Consider the following 21,474-nt stretch of genomic DNA (forward strand, 5'->3'; position numbering starts at 1 on the left):
CCAGGCGTGCTCAATATCAAATTCTTCCGAAAGGCAAGGTAAATAAAAGGTTTGAATTTGAAATTTTTAAAACAATTTCCACATTAGGGACATGTCCGTAAAACTCGTATAAATAGCGTCCAACAAAGTTGGCCGATATCACCAATTTATTTGGCAACATGAGGCGGACCTTCCTTATCTTGGCCAAATCGTAAAATGGCTTTGAAGTTTGGGTCGGAAAATATAACAAAGGCAACTCCCACAACACCGAATCCCACTTTCACACGGCCCAAGTAATTTTGTTATGCAGACAAAGGAAATCGACAGGATGAGGCCAGAAAGACAATAAATACAATCTGGCCCCAAACACTCGCAAATTTTCATTATGGCATGCCAATCAGGAGGCCACAGGCCACATAGCCACAGGAGTTGGTGTATGCAAATTGGCCAAACACTGCACGCATTATCTGAGCAAACTCCCACCCTGTACCCCACAGCTCACAATAAGCCCCACAACTGTCCCAAGAGTCAATAGTTATTGGCATCCAATAAATGGGGGCCTCAAACGCAAAGCGATCCCATCTGACCCCGGGCTGGGGCCTGGGATAGCAATTGGAGCTGTCCCTTCGCGGAACTGGCAGGACTGTCGACCTATCGACCCTCTAAATCACCAAATCGCATCCAAGTAGATAATTGCGAGTCCGGACAAAGAAAAATTTTGGGACCGACGGGGCAAACGCATCGAATTTGGCCAAAACCTCATCAGGAGCCAAAGGGCATCCGACGTATGACGTGTAACTTATTTGCCCTCGTCCAAAGGTAGGTATGGCTTTCACCGCAAATGAAGCTGATTCGGGGCTAATGGGTTTTGATTCAGCCACTGATGTCCCCCACAATTTCCTAATTGGGGTCAGAACTTCGTTGGGCGCTTAAAGCTTGGCCGACCCAACGGTCATCCGGATGTTTGAAAGTTTGCAATTGTAGTTACACAAACGTAGAGGTAATTAACATTCAAGTTAACATGAATACGTGGGAAGAGCTACCATAAAGCTTTGCATGAAAATTAACCTTAACATAAGTAGTATCTATGAAATTTCATTTAGTTCTCATTTCCAAAGTACCTTTTCCGTCCCAATTTTTCCTTTCGGCAACCCTTTAGGCTTTGATTCTGTAATGGGAGAAAACCCACCAGTTCAGGAGAAAGTTGGTTAAAGGAAGCCTAAAAGAATTTTTGGGAGGAAAAAGGTCTGCTCGCAAAATGCAAAAAACTGGAATCATCGAGGAATGCGAGGCCTTTGCACCGGGATTATCGAGTAGGGAACCGTTAAGAAATGGCCCAAAAGTGCTACTAAGTGATTTATTGACAGGGTCAAATGAGCACATCCTTTATGGCATCGACAGTACGGTAATAACTAACAATTAGTGGGCAAAATGCTCACGCACAAGCATCTCCTATCTGGAGTCACATCACCACCGTCTTCTTGGCACTAATCTTTTCACGAAGTTCCCGTAATGCGAATTAATATTTGTGACGAATAAGTTCTCTATCTGATGAGGGTAATAAATAGAAAGAGGATTAAAACACATGCACCTTTTCAGAAACGATTCTCAACAATTTTTAATGCCATCTATATTAAAGTTAAAATTATAATTAGAAAACAAATATTAGCCTATGAATATATTTAAAAGTGTTGTAAAAGTGTTGTTAAAAAGAAAAGAAAAGAAGAGATCTATATCATAAAGTCAATAAAGAAGGGGGACAATAGCCTATAGCTCTATATATTATTATAAGACTATAGCCATATAATATTGATTTTTTATCCCATTTTAGATCTTATATTTTAAGTAAAATAAAAAGTAATACTCGATTACTTGCGATTGTTTTCGTCACCTATGTAGACAGTCACCCCAGGCACTTGTTCACGTATTCATAAGTCCTCATTATGCTGAATGCCTCCGGAAAAACAGAAGGTTCTGCTTGTTGGCTCTTTTCTCTTTCATGTTGGCCAAACACGCTATTATTATTGTGGCGGCTAAGGGCAGTCTTTAGCCCTTTCCCTTTTCGTTTAGGCCCAGCTCTAGAGAACAAAAAATGCGTTAACATTATTTTTATCTCTGTGACCATTACTGCGGCCTAGGAAATCTAAAAAACTAATGTGACTTATGCGGTATCTGCAAAGGTCCTTTTCTCCCCATTAAAGAGATTTGCTTGTTTCAACCATATTAGTCCACCATTAAACCATTTTTCCAAATTTTTTAAACAAGCTTTTAAATTCAATCAAGCTGTTATGGTAGTAAAAAAAATTCATTTTATTTTTGGTTGATTTTTTTTAGTACCCACGGTCACGTAGTATTACTGTCCTGAACATATAGTTTTTGGGAACAAAATTGTTTTTTTTTATGTATTTCAAGCAGCTGCCCCACAATATTATGTTTTTATAACTGAAACTTTCAAAGTAAAAGTCATTGTATTGAATAAGCTGAAGACCCTCAACTTAACTTTATTGCAAGATGTTTTAAAGATAATGTTTACATTGGCAATAATCAAATATGTCGACATACATTGGTATAGAAAAACAAGGACGACTGTTTTGAGTTTCTTTATTGCACCCGTTACTGCTTATACCCCTCCCATATCCTTTTCTCCCGAAAAGGGTACTTGGTCAGGCAAAACTATAGGAAAGAGTTTGTTAACAGAAACACTAAGAATTTACAATTTGTTTTAGTTATATTCTGCTAAAAAGCTTAGACGAACCATTTTGACGTTAATCCTTTCTTAGGCGCGTTCATTTTTAACCCACACTAACCAAGTTAAAGTAAAGACATGACCTCTTCGGAATCATACCATGGTATGATACTGGTGCCTCGTATTCCGCCCCGCAGTTCTGTCTATTTCGTACTTTCAGCAGGACACATTTTTCCAGCTCAAGTTTATGTTTCCGGATGAAGGGCATTCCCTCTCGTGATGTTTAAAATTACATGTTTCGAGTTGCAGATTAAAAAAAACATTGAGCATGATTATTTGCTCCATTCATTGAAACTCTCTCATCATGGCAATTATATTATAAATTTTTGATTAAAGTCGGTCTAGGCTCAGTTGAGAACCCCTGTTCTAAACTCACTGCCGAATTTAATTTATTTGTGGGAAGCAGCAGCATCCATCGTTAAAATGAAATCAATAGAAGTCGTTTGGCCAGGGCTCCCAGGAGGGGAGGGCATTTTGAAAGGCAGTGGAAATAGACGGCACTGCGGAATATTACAGACGCAATATTACGTGTAACGTAACGCTTGTAGGCCCAAAAAGCGTATACCGTGCGTATTCTACACGAGTTGTGGGGTAAACTGAAACAAATTTGAGCAAACACACAAAGGCAATAGGGCAAAGGGATGAATTTAAATTGATGGAATTTTCCTTCTAAGGAACACAGAGCTAGTTGCCACATACATACGTTTAAATAAAATCACCCATCTCACTCAAACGGCTTACCTATTGAATCCCATATATTAAATCCCTTACATATTGGATCCTCATGTAACTTCATAAATGTACATATATTCGATAACTAGCCGACTTTTGTTCTTGATTAAGTTGAAAAAATTGCCTATTTAATGAGTTTGTGGAAATAAATGAGTAATAAAGGTGTTGAAGCACCAGTTGCGTTATTGACAATCCAATAGAAAGAAATTATTCGAGGGAGGCATTCTCACTCTACCTTAGATTCACTGGTAGCATAATATTACTACATAGTATAGTGTTGACTTATTTGTCTCGGTATTTGCTAAAAGACTTTCCAGAATGCCAGAAAAGCCCAAAATAACGAAGGACTGTGCTAAAGCTGGGGTAAGAGGATTTTTTTAAGTCGGCCAAAAGTAATTTTAATATTTCGCGACCCTTTTGTCGGCAACGCCAGAAATTTGTATAGGGCTCTTGAATCCGCGTTTGTTTTTTCAACAGCAAAGTGGGAGCATAAAGCCATTAAAAATCAATTGGCCGAAAACAAAAAGTGCCAGGCAGTCGACAGTCCTCGATTGCCTGGCCCAGAGCACATGTGACACTTACACAAGTTTTGGGACGCTTTGAAAATAACACAAATATTCACGGTCTGCCCACGGCCCACGGAACTTTAGCTCACAGATTTTGCCCTGGCTGAATTCCGCTAAATTGATTTCGAACTCGGAAAGTTGGCTCACAGCCCACCGTTTGCGAAATGGGCTTGCAAGTGCTTCCACTGTTGCCAAGTAAATCGTTTTTGAGAGGACCCAGAAGACGGGTTTAGGACCTTATATATTTGCTTATGGCACCCAATATGCAAACTATTTGATCGGCTCTTCTGACACGCACTGAGAGAGGATTGGGCCTCCAATTTAAATGTTGCCAGCGAATTGACCCCGAGAAGCCGCATTCGCAGTTTCAGCATCCCTTTCAATTTCTTCTCGACGCAATTTCCGACATGCATGTTCCAGGGAGTCCTTTGTTTCTTACCCGCCAAAGGAATGGCCGGACAGTCGCCCAAATGATATAAATCTCGGCCAGGAACTCTGGGAAACTCTCAGCCGTAGCCAGAGTCGGCGCAAGGACCAGGCCACAAGCAGAATCAGAAATGGCTTACTGTCTTTACGGTTATGGCTACTTTCCATTGTGTTCAGGGCGTAATGAGACTGGTCGTGCCTTTCAACATTCGATGTGTATGCAAATAAATGCGCAACTTGTTTTGTGTCCGCGGTAGCTGACACCACCAAGACGAAGGCTCAGGAGCCCGGACATGGCCAAGTGCTGGCCAAACAAGCAAATAGCCGCCTTCGGCCCTCTTTTTATCGAGTGAAGCCTTTTGCGTGGTTGATTTGATTGATTCGTTGTTGGCTTATCATTTGTCCCATAGTCCGGTACCTCGACCCCCGAAACCGTAGTTTGAGCCTTATCAAGGACTTAGTTTAGCAAATGCTGAATAAACAAATGCCCTTTGGGTGATGACCATTTCAAATATTTGCACCACACTGGCCCTTGGTCGTTACGAACGGCTGTAACTCCATTTAAAATGTTTTTGTCTAATGGAATTTTGCAGCAAAGCACAAACTTTCGTTTCACTTTAAAAATATCACTGCTCTGGAAAACATTTTCAAACACCGCCGGTTGTCAAAGAGTCAACTTTCAGAGTCGAATTATTTTTTGGCAAGGAAAAGTTTTGAGTCGCCTGGAAAAACTACCAGAAAGCCGCGAAAACTCAAATGTGCGAGCTCACGCCTGCCGGGCGAAATGCCAAAATTAAAATTTCATCCGGATTCCGGAGCCAGGGAAAACCTCTCTCCCGTGAGACAAGTTTGTGCCGCGTATTTTTCTCTGGCTTTCAGTTTTCAATCAACAGAAACAGAGGGCGGAGCCACGCCCCACGAATAGCCCACAATCGTGGCAGTTTATTCTGAGGTAATTCCGTATCATCATTCGTGACCAAGGGGCTCCGAGGGGGTTAAGTATATGAAGGTACATATTTTAAGGAAAGCATGTATGTGTCTTATCTACTGGCCCCAAATATGGGAAGCGCGTGCTCCCGATAAAAGCCTTCGAGGCTGGCTGCTTGGTATCTGTTCTTTAAACAGCTCGACTCTAAGTTGGAAAGAGGAATTAAAAGTTTTCGTCCCAAAATTTAGAGACGGCTTCCCTTCCTAAATTAATGAAAGCTAATTTCAACCGTAGGACGAAGTTACCCCTCTCCAAACTTGACTGAATGGGAAAGCCAGAAAAATGTCTCTTGATCCAATAAGGAAAATGAATTACAAGGTCACTATTCATCAAGGAAAAATCGAATTAAGCCTCCTTAATAGTCGTTGCCTAGTATCTGTAAGTAGCTCCATTTTTGGAATGAGGTATAAGCATTTATGGGGTTTAAATTACTCCGGAGGAAACCTAAGCTAATTTCCTTTTATCAATAAAGGGAAACCTGATTTCGGCAATGCCGAAGTTCCAATACCCTTGCAGTTTATAGCTTCGAAAAATAAAACGATTTTACAAAAATAAAAAATGTATAAATAACTAAAATATAAAATGCATCCAGAAACATTTTAAAGTATCTAACAAACAGCCCTTCGTTTATTTTTTGTTTTTTTAATAAAAAACAAAACAAATTTGTTTTCCTAATACTGTGAATTTGCCATTTCTTATTTTTATCCACGTTAAGCTCTAAACCATTAAATAATTATACCTTGTTAGTATATGGCTACACAATATTAATATTATTATTTTCTTGTTTTAGTGAAAGTTTATCTAATTTAAGTCCTCCCTTCTCCAGAATGTATATTCCAACTTAAAGGCAAAGGCTTTCAGCAAGTGAGAATTAAAACATTTTTTTTTAATTTACTTTCAGAAAATTTAAACCCAAAAAACTTCGTCCCTAAGAAGCGGAGGACGTGACCAGCTCCCAGAGTCTTGCTGTCAGATAGTTTTTCAGTAAAACTAAAGCACAGAAGTGTCCTTCCTGTCGAAAAGGTTACGTTTTTAAAGAATGCCTTTGTTCTTCAGAAAAACGTGCAAAAAATGGATAGGCCAAATGGAGTAAAATAATGGGTCGTGGTGATTCTTTTCCCTATATATGTACAGACGATTCAAGATTTTCTTTGTGGGGAAAATAATAACCTTTCTTTCAAAAATAATTATATTTCGAGTATTACATTTTATATATACATACATATGTAAAGTCTGTATAGTCAGACAAACGAATATTCTAATATAGTTTTATGATTGGTTCGTCATTCCATCGCAGCCATCATTAATGCAAACAGTGTTTTAATGCGGACATATTAATGACCTTATTGCCCATAATTACCGCTAAACTTATAACATTAAGGACAGAGTCCTATAAAAGCCAGTCCTATAAGCTACCGCTTCACAAAAGTGTACAATGATAGAAACCGAAAAGTGTCGTGGAAAGAAAACACCGTCCGGTGGCGGCCCTGACAGGACCCTCAGAATAGAGGCACCAGGTCTGCTCAAGTCAGCTATCCTTTACACATTTTGGGAATACACGGAGCGGACCAAGGTGAGCGGCATGTGGCTTCTGCGACGGAACCGCACCCGTGGCTTGTCCAGATTCATCTGGTCATCGGTGCTGCTGCAGCTCCTCTTGCTGAGTATCTACCTAACCCTGTTGCTGTGGCTGAAGTTCTACTCCTACCCCATACTGAACACGATTTCCAACGACCTTTCTATCACGGACGTGGCCTTTCCGGGCGTGACCATTTGCAGTCCTAAGGTTGTCAACACAGAGAGGGTGGAGCGGTACGTGAGAACGCTGTAAGTCACCACCAATACCGCAAGGAAAACGCCACCAAACTCTTTCTTTCCAGCCAGATACCCAAAGAGTATGATATAGCAGAGGTGGCTGCCGGCTTTGAGTTCCTAAATGCATTCACGGATCAGAGCTTTGAGCCGCCTCCCCACGAGAGCTTCCGCGTGACAGACACCGTTTTGCGGCTGAACAACGTGTCCACCTGGGAGGCGGCCATGGCTGTCAGCCCGGGATGCTCTGACTACGTGAAGCGCTGCTTCTGGGGCCACTCCGAGTTCCAGTGCAACCAGAGCCATGAATACCTATCGTTCATACCCACGACAGCCTACCTCGGGCCCTGCTGCTCCTTCAACTACAACCCGCGAAACGCCAGCTTCGTGCCCTTCTCCGCCAATATTTTTGGCATGGATGGGGGACTAACTTTCGTGGGAGCCGAGGGTAGCGAGAGGAACCTCAATACTGGTCTCATCGTGCTGGTGCACCATCCAATGGACTATGTCACCGAGTCGGCAGCGTCCGTAACGATCACCGCCAGGTCGGAAAGCTTTGTGGAGGTGTCGCCAACGGTGCAGAGCTCCTCGGCGGAAGTGCTCGAGCTGTCGGAACGGAAGCGGGACTGTCTGATTTCGGACGATCTGCGGCTGCGTAACTACCGTCAAGCCGCCTGCCTGCTGGCGTGCCAGACAGACGCCATCGTGCAGAAGTGCGGCTGCCACCCCTACCTCCTACCTATTGTAGGCAACAAGTTTAAGGAGTGCAATCTTAATGACACCTTCTGCTACTCGGAGAACTATGGTGAGTGACGAAAGCACTTAAGGCTTCCTTGCGACACATTGTCGCCCACGCAAAACATAATCAAGCATGCCTCCCTCATGCACCAACCACAGAGTCGAACTTTCCATGCCTTTCATAAACCAGATGATGCGGTGCCTGCGGTTTTCTGAGTGGGCGGGTGGTCGTACGGATTTGGGGGAGCAAGAGTCATCGCCTGTTATGCCCGCTCATGTTTCATAATTTATATTAAATATTCAGAATACTCACGTGCTCCGGACCGTGCTTCATATTCCGTGGCTTAAACGCGCTCACCACCCGTTGTGGAGTTCTTTTGGTCACATAATACAACGGTTTAAAGAGCTAAGCCATTTAGCAAATATCATGCAACAAAATGGCTGCAGATGCACCGAACACCAGTCCCTAAAGGGAAACTTGCATAACCTTAATATAATACCAAAAGTACTGTAGTTCCTTTCCATGTTCATTCATGGGGGGCAAGAACAACTCTTTCTTTTCACTAAATAGATACATTCTTTAAGACACAAAAAACAAATAAATCTGAATCTTTAATTTCCAAAGACAATTTCAAGAGTGTTCGCTGCGACCAGTGTTTACCCAATTGCTACGACGTAACATATTCCACTCTCTCGTATAGGACGGACCTTAACCAGCACCAGTTTTCCGTTAGCCGCTTTTAGTGAGTAAACTTCATTGACAATTCCTTGGTTAATCATTTCCGTATTAGCTCGCCGGAACTGCTTAACAATGACAGCTTCGTGCTCCGGGTCTACCTGGCGAAACAAGTCGTCCCGGTTATCCGAAAAGTCACAGTGATGTCTTGGGTCGGACTGCTATGTAAGTTACCTACGCTTCCGTCTCCATGACTATGTATTTTTTATCAAACGTTCTCAGCGGACCTGGGCGGCATTTTTAATCTCTGCTTGGGCTTGAGCATGATATCCGTGGTTGAGTTCTTCTACTACTGCACCTATCGGCTATACCTCAACTATCAGCATCAAAAGGCTCAGTTGCCACGACAGGCTTGGCAATAGGTCAACTCATAAGCTCTGGATGTATGCTTAACTTTTTTGTTTATTACTAAGCTACTTAACAAAGATGATATTAAAGAAGCATAAACCACATTACAACTTTTTCTTCTTCGTTTTGGAACTTTGTTTGGCAGCCTTCCGTTTTTGTTTTGTGTTCTTTGTTGGTTCGTTGTCCACCTCCTCCTTTTCAGAATCGTCGTCACTATTTCTGAAAAGTAGTTTTTGTTAGACCAGATATTTATGTTTCATCTGAAGTACCTACCCTACAACTGGCATCTGTTCAAACATGTCCTCGTACTCGTCATCCACAGGTGTTGACTTAGTGACCGTCTTTTGCTTTAAACTTTCATTCACCACCGGCTTCCCGTCGTCTTCACCGACAACGCACGCTTCTTCTTCGTCCTCCAAGCGGCGAATGAGAACCTTGGTGGCCTTTGATTTGACATAGCACTGATAGAGAAGCACTGTGGAATCAGCGTCATGAATGCGCACGTATCGATCCAAAGAGGCCGAGCTCAAGAACCGGCCTGTTTCGTCCAGATGAAGATCACTGATTCCGCCTGTAAATCCCTTGTACGTGTGAACGTGAGTCTTCATGCGCCGCGTGTCGTAGGCCTTTAAAGCGCCCATCGTAGTTCCAGTGTAAATGAAATTTCCCCGCGCTACTAATGCAGCGAAACTCATCCCATGTTCTTCGCTGGAAAAGCACGCCACGGGGCGGCGTTGTTTGCGTGTGTCATAAAGACGCACATATCCAGTCCGAGAGCAGGTGGCCAGAACACTGGGCCCATCGACGAAGCCTATATCACTGTCCCAGACGGGCACCTCCAATTGCAGGTAGTCATTAGGCAAATTCTTTGATGTAAATATCTGCTTGCCATCAGCACTCAAGTCGTAGACCTTTAGGTTATTCTGCCGTTCCTTGCCACCGGTGGCCACAATGCTTCTTGCCTGCTGGCACTGTCGCAGGTGATCGATCTGTGTTCCCACGGTTATGGTCACTGGTTCAGTTGCAGAGTCCGGTTCTAAGCTTTGGATCGTTCCGTTGCCGATTCCGGCAATTAGTTTGTTATTATACCGCGCCAAGCCGACGATGGGACCACAGCTAAAATTAACTGTGCTAGAAGTGTTTTCTTCTCCTAAGTAATGCAGCTCTACTGCACCTTTAGCTCGGCCCAGCAGAATCTCCGTTTGAGTATCGTCCCCAAATGCCAGCGATGTGACGCGGGACTCTTTGTCCAGCGTACTCAGTTGGCAGAGGTTAGTCTGCCCGTGAGGCGTCTTCTCCGATGCTGGCGTAAGATCTGAAACATAGAGCTAATGATTGCTCAGCTGAGAAAGATTCGACAACAAACTTACGCTTAAAGGATCCTGTGTGAGTGCCAACGTAGAGTTCATGTTTCGCTGTGTAGTTTGGGTGCTTTACATTCGCAGTTGTCCACTTCATCGTAAGGATGCCGTTTTTTTTGTCTTTTTTCTCTTTGTCAAACAATCAAACTAACATCCAGAAAAAACAAATTTTACACGTGCAGCGCCAAAGAGTGACCGTATCACAAAACGACAAAAATAATAATCATTCTCAGCAGCATACCAGGGCTGGCGAGGCTCGCAACTCAGCTGAGTTTCAGTTAAAAAAACAAACTATTGTTCTATAACAATTAATTTAAGCCTTATAAATGACCCTTACAAAGGTGTATGACGCCGCAACAGTGTTCAGGCACTTGAACGGAATCTTAAACGTATATAAGCCGGCTGGAATGAAAGTAAAACACGTTCGCAATGCCATTTTAAGCAACATTTGCAAAGGTAACACAAAGAATCCTATTATGTACATATTTGCGCTAAATTAATTCAGGATATTGCAGGTCTAAACAGCATGGAACAGCGGGATCTCCGAGAACTGCCCAGCAAACCTCATCTACTTGGCACAGGAACAGCAGGGGATGACGTACTCCACAAAATAGCCAGCACTCCGGATCTCTCCGATCACATCTTATCCTCTGGGCCGCACTACACGCCGAGCGATGTGCGTATTTCCACGGTAGCACCTTTGGGAGACCACACCAGTGGCGTTCTGCGTGAGTGTACTTAACAAAAAATTAAAGCATGTTTAACAGAAGCCTTTTCAGTTTTCGGTATCAACAAGGGCACTGGTAAAGCCAGCTGCATTAAAGGAACCAGACCTGTACGCGTCTACCATATAACCGGTCGCATGGGCACCGCAACTGAGAATCACCTGCCAGACTCCCACATTACGGTGCGTTCCAATTTCCGACATGTCTCTGCGGAAAGAATAAGTGGGCTAGCTTCATCGATGCAGGCATCGCACCAAAGGAAAATGTACGAGCTCTGTGGTGTTGATTTGCAAACACAAGCAGCTTATGAGCTTGCATGTAAAGGGCTCATTCGCCCAGCGGATAACACTCATCCAGTGATATATGGAATCAATTTGATTCACTTTGAACGCCCACTTTTTACCCTTGAGCTACATGCTATCAACGAGACTGAAGAGTACCTTGCTGCCCTGGTCCACGATATGGCCCTAGAATTGCGAACAGTAGCACATTGTGCCCAAATCCGCTGCGTGCGTCACTCCCACTTCGATATTAGCGATAGTCTCTTGAGACATGGTTGGCACCTACCTGGAATCATGAAGAATCTGCGCCGTCACCAAGAATTACTGCGGGAGCACCCACAGTTGATGCACACAAGACAAGCCAATCTGCAAGCTTAATTTATTTATTTTTTCTTTATTCTAATACTGTTTAAAAAACTAGTCCTAAAAAAAGGTAGAAATATTTTTAAATAAATCAATTGAGCATGACAATTTTTTTATTTTAAAAACCACCTAAAAAGGCAACGGATTTTCAGGATATAGTTTAAGTGCCTTCATCGGGTCCGCGGTTAACGTCACGGTTTGTGGTCACAGGGTTCTAACCTCGTGTCATCATTTGTCACGCAGGGGGGGGGGGGGGGGGTCAAAAAAGTCTGAAATTCGCGTCACGCAATATATGGACGGCCTCTTATGGAAGCTTGGAACCTTTTTTTTAATTTTATATTCTAATAAATTTGGTTTACTATGTATAATGTAATTCATATAAGGATCGGCCAACTATATCCGATATTTGTGTTTCATATTCGGTCATAGCTGCACGGGTATATCAGGAAAAGTAATCAAGCCAGACAACAATAAAAATATTATACGACCCCAAGTCGATATAGCCATGTCCGTCTGTCCGTATAAACGCGTGGATCCCAGAGACTTTAAGAGATAGTGCTATATGATTTGGCTGGGGGATTTCTTTCTAGGTTAAATGACAAAAATATCAGATCTGATGTATCCATTGCTCGACGGAAAACATTAAAGAATATCAATTTGGTCTGATTAGATCTGATTTATAGAGCGTGTTTTGGGCTTCAGCTCCCTCCTATCCAAAATACCCCACAGGAAGAAAATATCGCTTTAATGCAGTAATATTTTGCTCACCAGGTTTTCGTGCGGCCATGCATGCTGCGTGAATTAACAAACTTGTGATTTAATTAACAAACAAACCTCCTTCAGAAACCAGTTTCAGTTTCTTTGAGTCCTTCTGGATATTCCAATGTAGGGTATTCCTATTATTACAGGTATTCCTGTAGGGCTTCCTATTGAATGTCTTCTCCTTAGAACCAATACATACGGTTCGTACGGTTCTACATACGGCCAATCTGAATGTATGCTTTGAAATACCTTTGTAATTGATCGCCAATTAGCATATTCATATAACTCAAAAGCTTTTATTTTTTTCTTTGATATATTGGCAAAAGTTTTATTTTTAAATAAATCAATAATTTCTTTCTCCTTGGTTGCTTGAGTCTTCACTGACTTCCATACTGCAAACAATTACGAGTTGTTGAATTTGAAGTTATGAGCTATAAACTCAAAATTCCAAAAAAAAGTATCCAATCGAAAAAAAATAATTACTCTACGACGTACAAAAGGTTTCAAGGTTGGACCTCACTTTCTCTACTTTTTTAAAAAGGAGATTTCTATGAACATTTCCCCTGTTAAGACGATTTACTTTAACGAATAACTACGAAGACACAACAACTTTTAAGATTTCAACACGTAGTAAAAACCAAACTGATTACTATTAATGGCAAAATATTGATCAGCTTATGGTTTTTTTCAGTAATTTGAAGTTGAAAATGACTATTTGATTTTTAATTTTAAACTTTACAAGCTTTTGAGTATGACCAGTTGGTTTTAGCTTCGGATCTCCCGAATGTAGCCAAACATATGAAAGTTTTTGCTATGCAACCTTAATGGTCAAAAGGTTCTTCAAAGTGACTGACTCACAAAAAAACTTCAAAAGTTGACGTTTGGAAAAACACGTTGACTTTAAAAAGACTTTGGCGTCACATATTTCCATATTCATTCATGCCCTTCCCTAAATTAAAATTTCCTCTTGTGTTTTTGGTATCATTTCTATGTAATTCATTAAAATTTTTATTATACATAAATATGCATGGTACCAAGCGTGAAAGCGATTTAAGTAGATATCTTACCTTTTTATGCTTCCTAAATAACATTGTTACTTAGACCAAAATCGTAGTTGCTCGACAGCTATCTTAATACATTAAATATTTTTAAAAGTAATAAGTAACTAGACCTCATTAAAACGATTCGGCTCCATTCGAACTTTATTTCTCATTTTTTCGGGAAATACAAAGTGTACCGTACAAAACAGGCGTCCGTTATTAAAATTAGTGTGATTGTTTGAATTATTTTGATAAATAAAATTTATTTAGTTTGTGATCTGCGCACGACTATTGCTAGTACGGTTCTTGCGGCGCATCCAAGTCCCGGTAGTGTGATCTGGGTCGATAATCAAAACCACCGGGTCTGTAAGCAACGAAAATGAATTTATATTTTGGAATTATTCACGCAAAGCTAGGCAGGATTTGTATACAAAATGTTACAGTTACAGTTTTTAGACTATAGATTCGCATTTATTTCAGGAAAATATAAAATTAGCAAAGTCACTTTGTCGGATTCTTAATACAGTGTAATATTGTACGAGAAAACGAATATCTCTTGTCGATTTAAAACCATTTTTGAATTTGGTTATTCGGTTGGTACTTGAATTGCTTTTAAAACTGGGGTTCGCCCAACGATGAAGGGGCATCGAGTGGGCCCGCCCCGTGTTTTTCATTTTTATTGTGCTACAAAATTAATCAAACATATCGGAATTGGCGGGCGCATCCAAATCGTGGTAACCGATAAGCCGACGCTGGTGTTCCAAAGGCAATTCTCTGCAAAAAATTTGCGACACAAGAAAGTTGTGACAAATTTCGGTTTAGACGAACAGAAAAGAAACAAAGTAGAGATGAAGAAAGAGGGGCGCCTAAATGCAAATAGTTTGTGGACAAAGACATTGCTCAATGCGATCGATTGAGGGAAATGCGAATGAAAATCCTCTGTCAAATAAGTAAGATTCTACTCTAAATCAACTGTAATCTTTCAATGTACTAACCTGCGCACGGGCGGGAAAGTGCGTCCGCCGCGGCCTCCACCCATCATGGATGGACCAAAGCCATAGGGCATGCCGGAGAAGGGCGGATACATGGGCGGGCGGTAACTGAAACAAAAAGAAACACGTTACAATCAGCAATACTTTTAAGTTTTTAGTTTAAGCTTTACTAACCCTGAGCCACCGCCGCGTCCGGATTCAGACTCCGTCCGCTTGGAACTGCCAGGATGTTCCGGTAGCTGCGGACGCTTGGGATCCCGAAGGTAGTTGTTGAAGTACTGCACCTCCTTGCGGACTTCGTCAACCTTCTCCTCGTGTTTGTTGAAGATGTGCTTGCGTATGAACTCAGGACCCTTGAACTTCTTTCCGGACAGAGGGCACAACCACTTATCCTTTGCCAATTCCTGGGTGTTGGCCTGCACAAACTTCTCCACCTCGGTTTCGGCGTCCTTCGCTCCCAGATCCTTGGTCTCCTCATCGCTGAGCAGCACCGTCTTGGTAAGAAATTGCGTCAACTTGCTCTCGTATGTTTTCACATACTCGTGTATATCGTTGCTGGTCACCCGCGATGGAGCCGGGCCGCGTGCATGTATAATACCGCAACGATTCGGCATCTCGTCCTCATATGGGTACTCGCAGTGATTGTAGTAGTCCACAGAATGAACGATTCTCAGGTAGAGGACCAGACGGTCCAGTACGGCCAGAAGATGCTCGTCACGTTCAATGGGTTCGCCTTCGGCGTCCTTGTTCTCGCCGGTTAGGCCCAACAGCTCTTCCTCCTCGGCGGAAGCTTCTTCGATAAGGTAGTCGGTAATGTTGTGCAGCACCGGGTTTTTGGAGTTTATACCGTATGTTGAGGTGTTGCCATTCGCCGAGGACTCGCCCGCTCTATCGGAAGGATTGGCATCGTCTGAAGGTGATTCTGCCCACAGCCTAAACCGTTCGTCCAAGTTTAGGATAATCTTAGCGCATAGTTTAATGTCGGACCGCACCACTTGCTTGTGGGCAGTAATACCATTAGCAGGTCGCACCCGGCGGCTTAGGTCGCGATTGACAATAGCCCCCATTTCGCAATCACGTAGGCGCTGGTTGTTCAGACTCCAACAAATCTCTTTTATGTTTACGTCTCTGGCAAACGTAATCCAACCGCGGCGATACCAACGACGCTCCACTAAAGGATCAGCGATTGCAACCCTTAGGTACCCACTGAACCGGGTGCAGACGGCTTCAATTTCTGCCTTGGTTATGGAAGGGGCCAGGTTTCGAAGGAAAATGGAAGAGGTGCGATGTAGGGCCCTGGGCTGACCATCCTTAACCTTATCCAAGTCAATGGTCTCGGTCTGAGTTACTTTGTTTTCCTCCGAATCGGACTTAGTCTCTCCATCCTCTGTTGTGATTGTATCACCATTTTCCTTATCCGGCTTCGGCCTATTCCCCTCTTCCGCTATTTCGGGCTTTTCTTGCTCAGCCCCCTCAGAATGCGTCTCAATGGATTCTGGGGCTTTGACTTCTTCGGCCGAGTTTTCAATGCCCTCTTTAGGACTCTGCGGGGCCTGATTCTCTTTAGCATCTTGGGCTTCTTTTTCTTTTTCCTTTTCTTTTTCAGCTTCAGCCTTCTGATCGCTCCTCAGGCCGTCCTCAACGTCATATTTCTTCTTCAGCTTCTCCTCGTCTTCATCTTCGGAACTAGAACTAGAGTCAGACTCCGAGGAGGTATCGTCGCCGCTATTAGCACGCTTACGCTTGGCGGTCTTCTTTCTGCGTGACTTATCTTCGCTGATTGCCTCTGAGGCCTTTGGCTCTTGCTCCACGTCCATCTTTGGCGCAGCTGCCTCTTCCTCATCCCAATTCTCGTCACCAAAGTTAATAGGCTTGGAGTCTTTTCGCTGAGGGGACACAACCACTGGCGATGACTCCTTTTCAGTTTCATTCTTGGGACTTTTGATTTCATCCTCCGCCTTGACAGGAACGGGGTCCTGTTTTCGCTCATAAACCTGTACCTCCTTTGGCTTTTCGTCGAGCACCTTGAGGTCTTCGTCCGTGCCCCCCTCGAGTTTTATTACACAGGTGTCCAGGACCCGGATCAGAGCGTCACCCTGCGCAGAGTCTACCTTGACGCTTCCGATGGTTCCGTTTTCAAGCAACTCCACGAAGACGTCAGTGCGTCGCTGCAAAATTTTGATGCGATTGTTATCGAATTCAGAAGAAGGTGATCTCACTAGAGGCTTACCTTTAGAAAGCCGCGTTGCTCTTCGGCGCGCCTTACACTGTCCTCGGGATGGTATTTATTTTTGAACCTGAACGTAAACAAAAAATAAAAATAATGAACACAAGGGAGCTCTAATGAAGTTACAGATTGTTTCGTATGGGATTCATTAAATTTTCGGCGTGTGTTTGAATTTGGCAACTTCTTTTCACGGCTGTCGGCATAAAGTTTAATACGATATTTAATGGTTTAAAGAGAATTTGGTTGCTTAATAATCACCCAAAGTCTTACCTTGCCAGCTTAGCGCTTTCAATATTTATGGGCTTGTTTGTGTTTTAAGGTTTAGGGCATTTGCTCGACAATCGAATTTAAATAAATCGCGGTTTTAAAATATAAACACACCTCGGCATTGCTCGCCGGGTAATTTACAATTCAAATTTAGTGGATATCATTTAGCAGCTCTGCGAAATGGCGCAGACGCTCTCAGATAAGTCCCTGCTTCACAAACCCAATAAGCTGCAGAGAAAAACTTAATACACAGAAAGTTATGAGTTTTAAACTGGAGAGGCAACGGGAGATTCAACGCAGAAAGATGCCCAGATGGCAGTAGTAGAGAACCCGTCGCATCGTAGAGGCGTGCTGGTGGCCTTGATACTAACCATTCCTCGTCCTTGTGGGCAACAAAAAATTCGTTCAGCTGCTGCCTCTTGAAGTCAGTCTTGTATTCAGTGTACTTCCGCATGACCTCCGAGTCTGAAATGTTCTCGTCTTGCGTGTCCAGAAACTGCTTTAGAGTGAGCATTGCCGGCTGCGTAAGTGAGTCGCCGCCGCTGCCCCCCGACTCCCGGGCTGGTGGCATGTGACCGCCGTGGGAGTACGCTGAGTGTATAGATTGGTAGTGGTCATTCCAGGCTTGCATTAAATAAGGATCATATCCTGCGAAACAAAGAGATGAGTTTGTTAATCAGCATAGTTCTATATAGTTCTACTTTATACGAACCTCCGAAACGGGGATTAGGGCGGCCGTCGCCATCGCCCCAGTCAGGACGCATTCGCTTAGCCGGCGGCAAGTCGCGACCGGGCGAGCCATAGCGCGCTCTCGGACCTGGCCCACGATAGTCGCTGTAGTCGGGCCTGTGGCGAGCCCCTCCTCCGCCGCCTCCCGCTGAAGCGCCGCCCCTGAAGGGATTGCTGCAACGTCAACACCTTTACCATGGAATAACGTAAGACCTCTTTGCACTTACCGGTCGGACCACTCGTCCCGGGCACCGCCGGATCCGCCCAAAGGCCGACGGTCATCTCGGCGCTCAGTGCGGTAACTATCGCTGCGCTCCCCTCGAAATTTGTCTCGCCGTTTCCGATCGTACTCATCATCCGAATCAGCCATTGGGTATTATTCGAGGTCTATAATAAGCGGAAGTTTCAGAGAAAGTGGCTAGAACATAACCTCACTTATCGTGCGCTGTGCCGACGAAGCATTTGCAATTTGCAAAGCCGAGTTGCACAAGAAAACAGGTAATAATTATATTTTTGACTGTGTCTCGTTTTTCTCTAAAAAGCCGCCATCTTGCGGTTGCAGTGGAACCATAATCGGCGACACTTTTCTGACGATGGGTTAGAATTTTCTGAACTTTATACGCAAACATTAAGTACATTCCCCACATGAATCCTAGCTTAAACTTATATTAATTGTTCTCAAATATTTTATAACTTACCTTAAACTTCCTGATTACAACTTTTTTTTTTGCAGAACGGCGCGTCAGGCAAACAGTGTGACCGTATGAGACTCTTTCAAAATGCCATTTTATTGACCAACCGTAAGTTATAAAAAATACCAGGAAAAATAAAAGTTTTTAAATAAATACTCACTTTGTTTTAATTCTGGCAACGCCTTTTTGAAGTGTTGGAAAATTAAAATATTTAAATTTTTACTTAATATTTAGTTTGTTTTAATAACCAAACTTGGATTTATAAATAAGCTAGTTCGGATGAGGATGGGATTTTGGAATCTTTTTGCATGATATTATACGCCTGTAGCTTTTTCGAGGAATATAGATTTGGTTATTCGGCACATTCGGCTGGGCACAGGGCACAATGGTCCTGTTTCTTTTGAGACACACCTTGAATATATGATGCGTACAAACTAAAAAAAAAACTGAAGGACATACAAAATTTAGATGGGTATCTTCGTCGCATACTTATCGCCAATTAAACTTATTACACGATACATCTTCCTAAAATTTTTCGTCGAAATTTTGGAAATCTTTTTGGCTTTGCACATTTTGTTTTTCGCCTTGTACGAATGTTGGAGGCAGGCCCCTTTAGCACAATAATTTTTATAGAAGGAAAGAATACACATATGAATGTGTCTTTGTATTCTTAATAAAATATGAATGTGTCTTTGTATTCTTAATAAGTATAATTTTTCTGTTTGTTCCTATGTGAATTAGTATCTCAGTTTTGAAGCTATCGTCTTTAAGCTTTACACACCCCCTTCTTTCTTTTTCACGCAGTACATCAGAAGAGATAATGCTACATCTGCAATTAAACTATATAAAGATCCTTTTGAAGATAAAAGGTTACAAATTTTACATTTTGTTACATTTATTATTAACTTAAGTAGAAGCTACTTTTATGCTGATAATATGTCTATCATTTAAAAATTTATTTTTAATTCCACTTCTGTAGTTGTCGTAAGAAACGTGTTCGTTTCCAAAAAGCTCCACTATTTTAGCTTTGCGGTGATCGCGTTTTTGCCGGCTTAGAATATCCAAAATCAAAAAATAACATAAAAAATGTTCTACTTTTTGAAAATCTAAACTGCGTATAACCCTTTTAGTAAGATCGGCAGCTACATCTTAAGCTACCCTCAGAAAGCTACCCTTTAATTAAGAAGAAAGAGAGATCGACCAAATTTTTGTAATTCTGCAAATAAAGGCTTTTTCTGAATTCATGTCATACAAAAACTAATGTAATCCCAAAGTTCTCATTCGACTTCGTAAGAACATACTCGAATATATCATATCCGCTTTTAAGCTCCGTCTCCGCCCAAAGTATGCTTGCTTTTTAAAAGTTTTATTAAAACAAAAATTATTTTTATGAAGTTAAATGTAACTTTGTAACCAAAAATAACCATACAAATCTAAAGACGCTATACATTTTGCTGTGTAAATTGTAAAGTAGCCTCTACCCTAAATTTTGGTATTTACCGCGATCTGATCGAGGTCCAATCCAACCCCCAATATGTTTTGTGAATAAACAATAACCATTGAAACAGTCAGTCAACAAGTATTTGACATAATATAGAGAATAATATAGGGAATGCGCATTTTAAATATATAATTTTTCCTTTATTACACATTTTACATTTCGTATATAGATTCCGTTAGAGTTATGCGTATGTATATATTTACACCTTAGACTAATCTGTAATAAATGTGTAAGAGTACGCTAAACCTAAATAATGTATATTATTATTAAATAAGATTAAAAAAATTGAATTTTTTCGCCTTAAGATACAGCATGTTCGGTTGGCATTTTGTCAGCCCTTTTCAAAGTTCTCAATCAATTGTTTATATTCGGTTAACTCTATTCGCTCTTTGAAGTATAAAAGTGTTATTTTTGTCGCTTTATTAAAAATATAATAATATATTAACGTTAAGTAAACAAGTTCCCAAATAAGATTATAGTTATTGGTAATAGCTAGATCCATATATGACTGTATAAATATTGACGCACCTTCTGTTTTGAAAACAACGAATACTGACCGTTTAGTCATTAGATGTACAAGCGGCCAGAGACGTCCTTGTCCCAACATCCTGATGTTTTCAATATCCAGCCGGTGAACATTCAAATTAATATGCTTTATATTATAATCGTTTAACTGGATTAAATGCTAACAATCTCTACATCTCTCTCTTGATTTTACGGCAACGGCAAGGAATACAAGCAATACTTATGTAAGCAGTTGATGAAATAATAAAACGCAAAGGATGTGAGTGTCCAGGCATTCCTAGAAGTTGGCTGGCAGTGAAGCACCAAAATGATAATGCTAGTTGACAAAGCTATTTTATATACGATGATCCCACCAAAAACAGATTTTTTTCAGGGAAGGTTTAGAGTTGAAACTATTTGCTATTTTATTTAGCAATTTAATTTTACGTATGTTTTCTGATTAGATGTTTTCGGCTCTTACTTCGCATAACTCTAAAATGCCATCAATTCAGTTTTAAGTTGCGTAATTGTTTCTCCGGAAAATAATGTTACTGGCTAGTTCTTTGTCTTTTAATTATGTGCGTTGTGAATCGCCTTAAAGTTAGACTCAAAATTGTATTCTTGAAATTCTCTTCACCAATTGTATAACTACATTACGTAAATATTAATATTTCCACTTCGATTTGGATTACTGATTGCTACAACTTGCAAAAGAAATTTGACGTATGGCGTATCGCGTGTATCTTAAGATCAAAAATTGGCTGCGCTCCCAAAACCTTCCTCTTCTGCTAAATCTATATAGATTTCAAGTTCGATTTGGCAGTGAGAAAACCTAAACTCTATAACTGAAATCAAAAAGCGTTTTCGCAATTTTCCTGCGAACTATACCATGCATGGGCGTACATACAGTTATTATAAAGTACCACATACGTCTATGTCTAGAGTCTAGACTCTAGACC

General features: G+C 41.7%; 4 protein-coding genes across 8 annotated transcripts; 2 read left to right on the top strand and 2 right to left on the bottom strand.

Moving 5' to 3' along the window:
• Positions 1-6,836: 6,836 nt before the first annotated feature.
• ppk6 (pickpocket 6) lies at positions 6,837-9,085 on the top strand. Its single transcript, XM_017236844.3, has 5 exons — positions 6,837-7,264; positions 7,318-8,054; positions 8,613-8,730; positions 8,779-8,888; positions 8,946-9,085. The coding sequence occupies exons 1-5, from the start codon at positions 6,873-6,875 to the stop codon at positions 9,083-9,085; spliced, it is 1,497 nt and encodes a 498-aa protein (XP_017092333.1). The 5' UTR covers positions 6,837-6,872.
• Positions 9,086-9,105: 20 nt separating this feature from the next.
• l(2)k09848 (lethal (2) k09848) lies at positions 9,106-10,621 on the bottom strand. Its single transcript, XM_017236845.3, has 3 exons — positions 10,442-10,621; positions 9,345-10,386; positions 9,106-9,290 (listed from the first exon to the last, which is right to left on the bottom strand). Exons 1-3 carry the CDS (start codon positions 10,527-10,529, stop codon positions 9,176-9,178), a joined length of 1,245 nt encoding a protein of 414 aa, XP_017092334.2. The 5' UTR covers positions 10,530-10,621; the 3' UTR covers positions 9,106-9,175.
• Positions 10,622-10,668: 47 nt separating this feature from the next.
• Positions 10,669-11,909, top strand: LOC108122280 (pseudouridylate synthase TRUB2, mitochondrial). Its single transcript, XM_017236846.3, has 3 exons — positions 10,669-10,888; positions 10,948-11,160; positions 11,212-11,909. Exons 1-3 carry the CDS (start codon positions 10,759-10,761, stop codon positions 11,814-11,816), a joined length of 948 nt encoding a protein of 315 aa, XP_017092335.2. The 5' UTR covers positions 10,669-10,758; the 3' UTR covers positions 11,817-11,909.
• A 1,829-nt stretch (positions 11,910-13,738) lies between these two features.
• Ars2 (arsenic resistance protein 2) lies at positions 13,739-18,610 on the bottom strand. Of its 5 annotated transcripts, none has more exons than XM_017236820.3 (8): positions 18,517-18,610; positions 18,046-18,205; positions 17,802-17,980; positions 17,461-17,737; positions 16,826-16,892; positions 14,770-16,763; positions 14,599-14,703; positions 13,739-13,967 (listed from the first exon to the last, which is right to left on the bottom strand). In XM_017236820.3, the coding sequence occupies exons 2-8, from the start codon at positions 18,186-18,188 to the stop codon at positions 13,898-13,900; spliced, it is 2,835 nt and encodes a 944-aa protein (XP_017092309.2). In that variant the 5' UTR covers positions 18,189-18,205; positions 18,517-18,610; the 3' UTR covers positions 13,739-13,897. The 5 variants fall into 5 exon arrangements, 4 of the variants coding, with proteins under 4 accessions (XP_017092309.2, XP_017092308.2, XP_017092307.2 ...); XM_017236819.3 differs by having other exon boundaries at positions 13,739-14,377; XM_017236818.3 differs by having other exon boundaries at positions 17,802-17,992.
• Between the last annotated feature and the right edge of the window lie 2,864 nt (positions 18,611-21,474).

The sequence above is a fragment of the Drosophila bipectinata genome, chromosome 2R, assembly GCF_030179905.1.
Source record: "Drosophila bipectinata strain 14024-0381.07 chromosome 2R, DbipHiC1v2, whole genome shotgun sequence".
Classification (NCBI taxonomy): domain Eukaryota; kingdom Metazoa; phylum Arthropoda; class Insecta; order Diptera; family Drosophilidae; genus Drosophila; species Drosophila bipectinata.

Excerpts from the sequence above, each read along its gene's own strand:
- ppk6 (XM_017236844.3), top strand. The coding sequence starts at position 6,873 with ATGATAGAAACCGAAAAGTGTCGTGGAAAGAAAACACCGTCCGGTGGC. Across the intron at positions 8,055-8,612 it reads CTGCTACTCGGAGAACTATG|ACAATTTCAAGAGTGTTCGC; the intron begins GTGAGTGACGAA and ends TAATTTCCAAAG. Across the intron at positions 8,731-8,778 it reads TTTTCCGTTAGCCGCTTTTA|CTCGCCGGAACTGCTTAACA; the intron begins GTGAGTAAACTT and ends TTTCCGTATTAG.
- LOC108122280 (XM_017236846.3), top strand. The coding sequence starts at position 10,759 with ATGACCCTTACAAAGGTGTATGACGCCGCAACAGTGTTCAGGCACTTG. Across the intron at positions 10,889-10,947 it reads TTTAAGCAACATTTGCAAAG|GTCTAAACAGCATGGAACAG; the intron begins GTAACACAAAGA and ends AGGATATTGCAG. Across the intron at positions 11,161-11,211 it reads CCACACCAGTGGCGTTCTGC|TTTTCGGTATCAACAAGGGC; the intron begins GTGAGTGTACTT and ends AAGCCTTTTCAG.
- Ars2 (XM_017236817.3), bottom strand. The coding sequence starts at position 18,188 with ATGGCTGATTCGGATGATGAGTACGATCGGAAACGGCGAGACAAATTT. Across the intron at positions 14,704-14,769 it reads GGACGCGGCGGTGGCTCAGG|TTACCGCCCGCCCATGTATC; the intron begins GTTAGTAAAGCT and ends TTTTTGTTTCAG. Across the intron at positions 14,378-14,598 it reads ACTTTCCCGCCCGTGCGCAG|AGAATTGCCTTTGGAACACC; the intron begins GTTAGTACATTG and ends AATTTTTTGCAG.